The sequence below is a fragment of the Pteropus alecto genome, unplaced genomic scaffold, assembly GCF_000325575.1.
Source record: "Pteropus alecto unplaced genomic scaffold, ASM32557v1 scaffold110, whole genome shotgun sequence".
Lineage (NCBI taxonomy): Eukaryota > Metazoa > Chordata > Mammalia > Chiroptera > Pteropodidae > Pteropus > Pteropus alecto.
The window spans coordinates 2,800,174-2,810,693 of NW_006431920.1; the positions used below are offsets into that span (position 1 = coordinate 2,800,174).

Consider the following 10,520-nt stretch of genomic DNA (forward strand, 5'->3'; position numbering starts at 1 on the left):
TAATCCACACTATAAAGGCCACGAAAAGAGGCATGTTGGCTGCCGGAGGAAAAACACTTCATAGTTGCGAAAATAAGGGGCAATGGAATTTGGGGGCCAAAAGTAGTAAATAAATAATGTAGCGATTGAGCACAATTATGCTGGGCACAAATATAAATCTGTATTGGTTGGGAGACTAAAGACAGTTACGAAATTTCATAATGGCTATGCGTTTTCTTCCTCCGGGCCAAATAAAAGAAAGCCTGTGGCTCCCAGCCAGGGAAAAAAAAACCGTGTAAAGGAAAGGTGAATTCTCCTTAAACAGTCCTGACGGCCGGCCTGCTCCCGGCCAATTAGCTTAGCATCTGCAGAGGTGGGAGCAGGCCTGACTTTTTAAAGCTTCCCAGGTGGTTGCAGTGAGCAGCCAGCATCCAGGACCACGGCGCTTGATGAACGCAGTTGGAGTTCTCTCAGGGAGTAATTACACGGAGCCGACCAACGAAGTTTCTGTGAAGCTGTCGTGACCAAGGGAAGTCTCGGCTGCCCTAGGGAAAGGGGCAGGTGGCCCTCTTCCCGGGGTGGCCCCGGGATTTGTATGGAAGTGGGGACTGTACCATGCGAGGTGTTTCCACACATCAGCATATTTACAATTCAAGAAAATGAGTTAGTTTTTATTTTTTTCTTTAAAGAAGAAACCGAGGCACCAAACATGTATAAGTCGCCGCTGTCGCGTTGTCCAAGCCTTCGGAGCCCCGGTTTCACAGTGCGTAAAAGACGGCGCGTGTCTCGGGGTCGCCGGCTCTCAGCGTCTCAGGCGCTCAGCGCCCAGGTCGCCTTTCGATCCCCTCCCTTCCCGGTCCGTGTTTCCTACAGACTCAGAAGTTTCCTTTTTGCTCCAGACTCAAAATCTCCTCAGCGAGTCGAAGCGTCCAGGTCTTTCTCACGTGCGTGAGGCAGCCCGTCGGCCTGTCTGTCTCGTGGGACAGACGTCGTCGTCGTCCGTAGCAGGGGCGCGGTCGGGCGGCTTCCCGGGTCCCCGGCCTCGTGGCCGTCCCGGCCCCAGTCCTAGGGGGGCTCCCACGGCACAGAGCTTCCTGACCTCCTCTTGCCATTTCATTCCTGTCCCCTCCAGTCTGTTTTCCACGCCACAGCCGAAGTGACCCTAATGAAATGTAGGTCCCCCGTTTTCGCTCCCCGCCTCTCCGACGTCGGGTGACTGCCCGCCAAGTGCAGTCCGGGGCCCGCACACCCCTGGCTACCTCTCCTACCGCACTTTTTACCGTTCTCTGCTTTTCCTTCCTTCCAGCCACGGGCTTCTTGCTTTTCTTCAAACATGAGACGGGCTTGGGGATTGTCCTCCAGGGGGCGCCATTCATTTCCGAATGCTCCTCGGGGCACAGGGCTCCTGACCGTCCCGTGGCTGGAAACCTTCGTCCTCCAGACGTGACCTCGGCCCTCTCGTTAATGTCACTTAGGGCTCCCTGACTACACTGTTTAAGACAGGCCCCGTCATTCTCTGTTACCTGCTTCAGTAGCACTAGTTGGTGATATCTATTTACTTACCTTTCTATGATGTTTTCCTCACTAAGATGGGAGGTTTTCTGCCTGCTACGTGTTTGGTCTCGATTAGCATAAGTTAGATAAATGAAATTCCAAAGGAGAAGACAGAACTTTCCGACGAACCCTCTAAATTTCCATCGTTAATAACCATTTTCTTTTTCTTTTTTTTTTTGCTCATATAATTCATCTGCTTTTAATAAGTTTTATCTCTTCTGACTTTTATCTATTTGGTATAAACTGGGGAAAAGTCGATTTAATAGTCTTCTATTTCCTAGTTATTTTTCATTTTCCTGTCTTAGGTCTAAATTCGTCTTTTTGTTCTGCTAAAGAAAAAGTCCTCGAGGTGGTGTTTTGCTCTCTCGAATGGATTTTCTTAAACACTGAAAGTCACATTTTAAATGTAATTGTCTCGGGTCTTTTACATCGGATGGTTTTGTAATTGCTTTTCCTAGATACTCGCCCCTCTCCTCTCTCCTCTTTATCTTGCATAACTGTCTGCTTTCTTAGAAGCAGAACAAATGTGGTCCCAATTAAGTGTTCCGTAAACCTCGGCCAAAACCTCGTCTCCGATTCGAATATGGTTTCTCTTCCTTGTCTCGCAATCACATCTCGGGATTCCTTTGAGGTCTGGGGCCGGACCCAGCTCTCCCGTGTTGTCCTGGCCTGCGCCATGCCGCGGATAGTCCTTCCTTCTTTGGAATCACTGCGGCTCTTCGAGCCCGTGCCACACACACCGATCCCATGCTGACAGCCTGGCCAGCCCTTCCAACCTCGCGCCATGCTGGGATCATTCCCTAAGCGTTCGCGGGAAGAAAACATGGTCTCAAGTTACTTTCTCATCATTGCAGATATGTCCTTCTGGTCTCTTCTGTTAAAGAATAAGCTCTTTGAGAGTCAAAATTCTGCCTTCTCTTTGCATCCCTTTGCTGCTCATCAAGGCACGTAGATAAATTAAATTTTCTACCCTTGTCTCGATCCAGTGATTATTCATTTATCTATCTGTAATCAAAACAGCTAGTGACTAATATTCATCCTTTTCATAGTCCCTCATTGTAACTCCCAAAACCTATGGCATATTTGCCATTCTGCTTTTACTAACTATCCTAGTGTGTAACAAATCCATTAGGATATATCCTCCATCACTCATTCCTTCATTCATCTGTTCACTTATTCCACAAACAGTTCCCGAGTGTCTACTCTGCTGGGTACCGAGGCTCAAAGTGAGAGGAACCAACATGGCTCCTTCTCCAGGAAGCCTACAGTCTCGTTGGGTGTGGGAAACAGGTACAGACAGGTAAACCAGTGAACAACTATGTCATTACGAATTCAGGAAAGTGCCATGAAGGTAGTCAGCAGGGTCCTGGGATACAGAATAAGCAAGGGCTGCATACCTAGACTGGGGCGATCAGGGAAGGTCTGTCTGACGCTGAAGCTGAGAACTAGAACATAAGTGAGCAGGCAGAAACAGGAGGGAACGGCTTGTCATTTCTGGGAACTGAACGGAGGCCTGTGGGACCGGGTCCTAGAAAAAGCGAGGTCAGAGTGGTCGGCTAAGTCCAAGCCCCCAGGATTCGTTGCTCATGGACGGGAGGTCAGATTTTATTCTAAGAGCAATTAAACGTGATGACAGCGTTTACGTTTTAAGCAAATTATTCTCATTGCTGTTCGGGCAGTTGGTTGCAGGGACAAAGCGGAACAGGGAATCTCGTCGGAGGAAACGATTGTCACAGGTGAAGGGAGAAATAACTGTGGCTTTGGCTAGGATGGTGGCGGTGGAGATCGAATAAGGTGTCCGACGTCACAAAGCAGTTTTGGAGATAGAATCTATCAGTATCCACTGATGGGTTAGAGGCGGAGCTTACGGGAGAGGAAGCCGCCAGGTACGGCTTCTGACTCCGACTTGAACCACTTTCCAAGACGGAAATCACGAGGTAAGTGCCTACACACGTCATGTCTTCTGTGAAAACGGTCTTCACATGGTCAGCAGAAACGCCGACCACATCTCCCCTCCCTAACCCTGCAGAAACTTCTGACATCTGTATCGCTTTCTGGAGAAAATGACTTCATTGTCTTGCAATTTAAAATCTTCCAGAAATGTTTTCTTTTGGTCTTAAATATCCGATTTCCATAATGTGTATATCTCAAGGGTGTTGATTCCTCTTTTATTTACAGAATAAATGCTCAGCAGGCACATTCATATAAATATTGGTTCAGATACAAAACTTGGAACAACAGTCAACTAAGTAAATTATAGTTTTTGCATCAGCCCCTCATTCCTTAGTAGAGTTCTTTTGTAGTTCTATTTTGTTTATTTTCCATTTTAATTCTTTAATCTTTCATCCTTTTCTAAACTTCCCCTTATTGGAACGAGTTTCTTAAAGGCTCGTGACTGCTGGCATTGTTTCCATGTGTTTGAGTTTCTCTCTCGAGCTGTTGTGTTCTCTTTCCAATATTTCCTGATGTCCATCGTATGGGGTTCCTACGACTTGAAACGAGCTATTCCAAACAAGAAATACCGTTATCTTCATTATTCTCTCTGCATCTTTCCATTAACATTATCACACGGTTTTTCATTTTCTACCCTTCGTGTGGGATTATAGATTCAAATACATCTGCTCGTTAGCTTCCAGTTAGGACTACATGTTATTCCTTCAGTATGGTTAGTTTATTAATCTTTTAATAATTTCAGAAACACTAGTATTATTATTTTTATTACTTATATTACAGTGTTCCACAAAGCGGTATTCCATTGGTTCTCCTACATTGAGCTCTTCACGTTTTGGAGTTTGAATGTGTCCACGAAGATGGTTGAACCCGAGTGTTAAATTTCGTTTTTCAATCCTCTTGCCTTTGCTGCCACAATTAATTTTGTTTGCATGTTCTGCAAGAGGCGTTTTCAAAAACATTCACCTTACGAGATCAGTACTGATCGACCAGCCGAATGGACGTTCTGGACTGTTGCTCACAACCAGTTGTGAAGCAGCCAACATTTCTTCCTCACGGACTCTGCGCCTATCCCAGAATCAGCCCCGCGTCTCCTTTTCACGGCCCTGCTCATCTGTGGCCAATGTAAATTCTTTTGAAATAACTTCCATCGTTCTTACCCAAACTCACAAAGAGCCCCATCGATCCCAGGACAGCAAACGTGTTTGTCTTCTTCCTCTTCCCCTGCGGCTGGCAGGTTAGATGACTCGCCTCAGGACCTGGTCCTTTATCTGGCTGGCATGTGGCTCCATAAACCCTTTCTTTTGCAAAAACTTTTGGGCTCGAAGGTCATTTTTTTAACATGAGGTATACGAGTGTTCTCTGAAAACATAAATATCATTTGCATTCTCACCTTGGTCTTATATTTTCTTGAATTGGCAAGAAAAGGGAAATTTTAATAATAAAATAAAGGATTCCTGACTTAACAGCAGTGAACTCTTGATAGTCAATTCAATGAATATTTATCGATCACCTCTTTAGTTACATTTTCTTATAGCATATAATTAATAACTCTTTAAAGTCTTTTCCATAAAGCAGAGCCAAACAAAAGTATCCCCCTGGCCTACATTCCCAGTTAGATACAATCCTATGTCTCCTATTGCATTGTATCAGTTAGCTTTTGCTACGTAACAAACAATCCAAAACTTAATAGTCAGAATAACCATCATTAATTTAGCTCATGATCCTTGTGGGTCAGTCATTTGTTCTGGACTCAGCTGGCCAGCCACTGGCCAGGTTGATTGGTGGCTGGTCTAGGACGGCCTCAGCTGGGCTGGTTTGCGTTGCTCTGTGCGGGCTCTCATCTGCTAGCAGGCCAGCCTGGGCTTCTTTACGTGGCTTCTAGGCAGGGTTCAGTGACGTTTTCTGACAACTCTCCTTTTGACATTCTCTTTTTTTTTATTGTTTTCAGTGACACCTTTCTCTCCTGATTTCTCTTCTTTCTTAAAATTTATCCATTCATCCATCTCTCCGTCTGTCCATGTGTCCGTCTGTCCATCTGCCCGTCTGTCCATCTGTCTCTCATTTGTCTATCAGGTTCCCGGCTCTGTGCCGGGCAACAGGGATTACAGAGACAGATGAGCTATGTTCCCTGTTCTCGAGGCAATCAGAGACCGGTAACAGAGGAGCCTGGTGGTGTGTGGCAGGTGCCACAAGAGAGAAATCCACGGGGAGCTGCAGACCACAGACAATGGGTCCCTCGGTTAGACGTGCTCTCTGCTGCCTCTCCTTCTTTATGCTCCTAAAATGTTACAGCTGTCCAGAGTTGCAGCCTCGACATTTCTTCTCACTTTGTTCAGTTACCTCAAGTGTTAGCATCTGTATGTATGAATTCAATTCCTGTGTGTAAGCTTATGACTTCCGGTCTGTGTCCTCATACCTTTATCCCAAGCACTAGATCTGTCAAGTCAGCCGACTACTGAACCACAAAACACCCCCGACTCAATGTGCACAAAGGGGAACTCGTAATCCTCCCCTGGAAATGTCCTCCTGTGTTTTCCATTGCAATTGGTGACAGCGTTGTCCACATTGTACCCCAATGTGGAAACCTGGGAATCACATTATAATTATAGCTGCTGCTTAGTGAGCCCTTAACTATTTGGCAGGAACTGGGTCAAGTGCTTGCCATAGACTTTCGCATTTAAGCTTCATGAAAACTTTACGTTGTAGGCATTACTGTCCGCATTTGATGGATGCAGGAAGAGAGGACCAGGGCAAGCAGGTACTCTCATGAGGCCCCACAGGTTAGTGGGCAGAGATGATATTCACACCCATACCCTTTGGATCCAAAGCCTGTGCTTATCATTGAGTCACCATATTCAAGGCCCACGGACATGTTTTCTTTACCAGAGAAATGACTTATTAACATTTTAAAATAGGAAGGGTTCCAATAAGAATATGGATTTCAGGTATTTCTTGAAAATTCAAAAGAGTTGATAACTGGCCCCATATTCCAAATGGCAGCAGTTGGCTGCAGGTCAGTGGCAGCCACATCCTTTTGGAAGGGACATGCATTATCCAGTTCGCCACAGTCCCTGCCACTCCCTATTGTCTTACAGCTGGCCCACTTCCCTCATCAATATTATCTGCCCGACTCTGCTGATAGTTACCGTTCTGACTTCCTCTTTTTTCATTCTTCCACCATCTAATTGGTCCCTCGACTGACGGCGTTACTTATAAAATCATTGACCACTCTGTCTCGCATTTTCTATCCCTATTGCTACAAGTTGGTTCTCTTAACTTCTCACCTCGGTTACTCTAGTAAATACCTGGTTTCCTGCTTCTAGTCTCAGCCTCCCCTAATTCACTTTCTACATTGCTTACAATTGGGCATATATTAAAAAAATCACAACTAGATGATACTCGGTAGCCTAGAATGGAACGCAAGCTCCTTAGTGTGGGAGGACGACCTGTCGTGGTCTGGCCTCTGACCAGTGCCCTCATTTACATTCACTCCTCTTGGCCTGACTGACGTATCGGCTCTCCCCACAGTCACGCCCCTTCGCATCCCGTGCATGTCTATCCATCTTCCTCTCTACTTGGAATGTTATACGTGGATTATTAATATTTGTAACCGAGTGAATCAACACTAATCCAAAGAGACTGCCTTTCTGACATTTGTTTTTGCTTTTATTTTGGCTCGGTTGATAAGTCTCCCATTTTTTTTTTCTTTTATTAAGATACAAACAGAGTAGAAACATAAGTCCTGGCTATGTTTACACCTCATAACATCTTAGTTGGTCTGACATTCGCTTCTCTTCTGTGCAGTATCGCGGTTAGACCTTGGGCTTTGTATCCCAGCCGCCATCTACTAGCTACGCAGACTTGAACAGGCTGCTCCACATTTCTGTGTCTCCATTTTCTCATTCATAAAGGAGGGCTAATAGTTCTCAGATCATACAATGACAGTGGGGTTAAACGAAATAATGTACATAAAGGCTTAGAACTGTCAAGAGCACATTAGCCCCCACTAAACGTCAGCTGTTTCTGTTATTATTACCATTATTTCATTCATTCATTCATTCAGCATTGGACTGGGAACTGTTCTAGAAATGTTGGCTTATATCCATCCTTTTAGAATTCACAGCAACTTTATGAAGAAAATAATTTCAAACTTGTTTTTGGGGTCAGGCGGTAGAAGATAAGAGAGGACAGGACTTGCCTTGGTCACTCAGTTTGTCATATGGTAATAATGTTATGTTTAAGTACCTCCTTTTCAATCAGAGTGAAATGGAATACATCTCGTGAAGGATAGAATTATATTCCACTTTAGGCTGTGAAGGGACTCTTTAGAGAATTCAAGTGTTATTAAGACTGATTGTGTGGTGCATTTTTAGTCTGATTTCTAAAATTTAAAAACTACCAGAAACTTTATGAAATGTTGAATAGCAGTGGATTTTTTGAATTTTCTATTTCTGTACAGGAAAATACCAAGTTGATTATGCCAATTTATGAATGATACTTCAGTTAGTTCTGTCTGGGAACTATTTTTGTTTGTTTTATATACTCACTATGTCCTTAACAATAACAACAAATCTGCCCGTATTTCTAGGAGTTCTGCGTGAAGATGAGAAATATAAACTTAAATTTAGATAAGAACAATGAACTATAATATTGGAATAAAAACTGTATAAGAGTAAAATTATTTAACTGTCATTTTTAAAATTTGAATAGTTTCCATTTAATTTTCTAACTGCTCTTCAAATATTAAAAGAAGACTAGATCGTTAAATACCTACGTGGACACACAGACCCACAGAACCACATACACGTGGATATGTCATTTTTTAAATGGAGAAATGCTGAAACACACACAAAACCAAATAAAAGTCACCTACGCAATAAACATTTAAAATACAAAATATTTTAAACCTGTATCGAGGTCTAATTTACGTATTATAAATTTCATTCATTTTTAGAGCACAGGTCAATGCATTTTAGTAAATACTCAGAGTTGTGCAGCCATTGCCACAATCCAATATCAGAACATTCTACATCGACCCCCAAAGACTCATGGCCACTTGAAGTCAATCCTTCTTCTCACCCAGCCCCAGGCAACCACTGATTTACTTTCTATATCTACAGATTTGCTTTTACTGGACATGTCTTATAAGTGGAATTACACAATATGTATTGTAGCTGGCATCTTTCACGTAGCATCATTTTTCGAAGTTCGTTTGTCGTGGCCTGTGTCAGAACGTAGCTCCTTTTCCTTGTCGCATAGTGTCCTAGTGTATGGATATATTGCTGTTGGTTAGCCATCATAATAAACAAGTTTTTTAAAAGTCTGTATTCAAGAAACTGCCAGGAGTGGCTGCTTCTAGAGAGGGAATGGGGGACAAAGGACTAAGGGTGGGAGAAAGATTTTTTTATCGTTTACTATTTTATATGGGTTTAATTTTTCAAAATCAGGACAATATCTTTATCTATTGAAGCAAAGTAAGGAATGTCTTTCCCAGGCAATGTGTATAAAATAAGAGGTGAAAGCTCTCCACTGACCTCAACCCCAAAAGGTAGTCACCATTAATTTATTTTTGGCATCTTTCTATTCTGTACACACACACGTATACACCTGTATGCATATCAATCTATTCATGTCCCTGTATGTCTGTATATCTAAGTAGTCGTATATTTCACATTAAAAAAAAAAGGAAGCATAGGGCTTAATATTTTAATGCCCTGGTTACCACAACTAAGAAAACGTGCCTCATCCGCCTTGGTGGTACATATTTGGAAATTCTAAATGCATGAATTGACTAATCAATCCACAGTGGAGAAAAGAATCGCGGACCCGGGTTATGAGTTATTACGGGTACACACGGCTTAGTCTTCTTACCCCTCCCCTGTCTGCATTTCCTGCCAGGGTACTTCGGCTCCACCTGCGAAGAGAAGGTGGACCCGTGCGCCTCGTCGCCGTGCCAGAACAACGCGAGCTGCTTCGCGGACGGGGTGCGCTTCAGCTGTGGCTGCAGCGCCGGCTTCACGGGGCCCACCTGTGCCCAGCTGGTTGACTTCTGCGCCCTGAGCCCCTGCGCTCACGGCACCTGCCGCAGCGTGGGCACCAGCTACAAATGCCTCTGTGACCCAGGTTGGTACCGCCCACCGCCGCCAATCCTTCCATCCCCCAACCCCCGAGACTTCTAACTCTTCTTTTGCATCTGCGCAAATGTTGGTCCTCTGGATGTGTTTACTTGTTAACGTTAAGTGATCTCCACTCGTTTATGACGCGCTTTCTCTTTAGGCTGACAATTGGCAGAGTTTTGAAAATACCCTTTTCGTGAGCAGTTCACCATTGTTGTAGAAAAATAAGAAAATACAAGTAAGCAAAATGAAGGAAATTAAAAACAGGCCTAATCTTAGAACAGCTTCATTATATTTATATGTTTTTAACAATTTACTTAAGCTCATTCCACAGCTTTAGCCATATTGCATTCTTAGGTTAATAGAATATGTTTTTCCATTTTAATGCGCGTAAAAAAACAGAATGCGATCCAGTCAGAATTTTATCATCTCTTAAAATTCTGACTCTGTGCACGACGTTATAGGACCTGTGACTCTCTCTGTAAATGTTTAAAAGTTCTGTCATTTCTTTTCCACATGTCTTCTGCGTTTTACTAATGTCTTTCATCGTGTAAGTTCTGATATTCAGAAGTCAGAGTAGTTACTAGTCCGAATTTGTCCTCACGGCCTCCCGGTGTGGTCCAAAATGCCCGCACGGGGACCCTCCTTCTCTCCCCTCACTTGCATTCCGCCCGCTTCTCCATCCTCGCCCGAGCTTGCTCTTTACAGCGTTCCCAGCATGTGTCCCTGGCCCGTCGCTGGCCAGGTCCCTGGTCTTGCTGACTCCTGCTTGTGCTCATGCAGGGCCCTGCTCACAGATGCCCTGTCTCACCTGCGCACTCTTCCTCCTGGGGCTTAATCAGCTTTCTTTCCTCTGAATTCCAACCGTCACCCACAATATCACTTGTCTGGTCTTTAAAGCATTACGTCAATGACCCT

At 44.1% G+C, this 10,520-nt stretch overlaps 1 protein-coding gene across 1 annotated transcript in view; it reads left to right on the forward strand.

Moving 5' to 3' along the window:
- Window positions 1-10,520, forward strand: part of DNER (delta/notch like EGF repeat containing) — a 175,996-nt gene that overhangs the window by 105,077 nt on the left and 60,399 nt on the right. Inside the window, exon 9 of the mRNA XM_015585382.2 lies at window positions 9,385-9,609. Coding sequence (XP_015440868.1) covers window positions 9,385-9,609 — 225 coding nt within the window. The remainder of the gene's footprint in view (window positions 1-9,384; window positions 9,610-10,520) is intronic.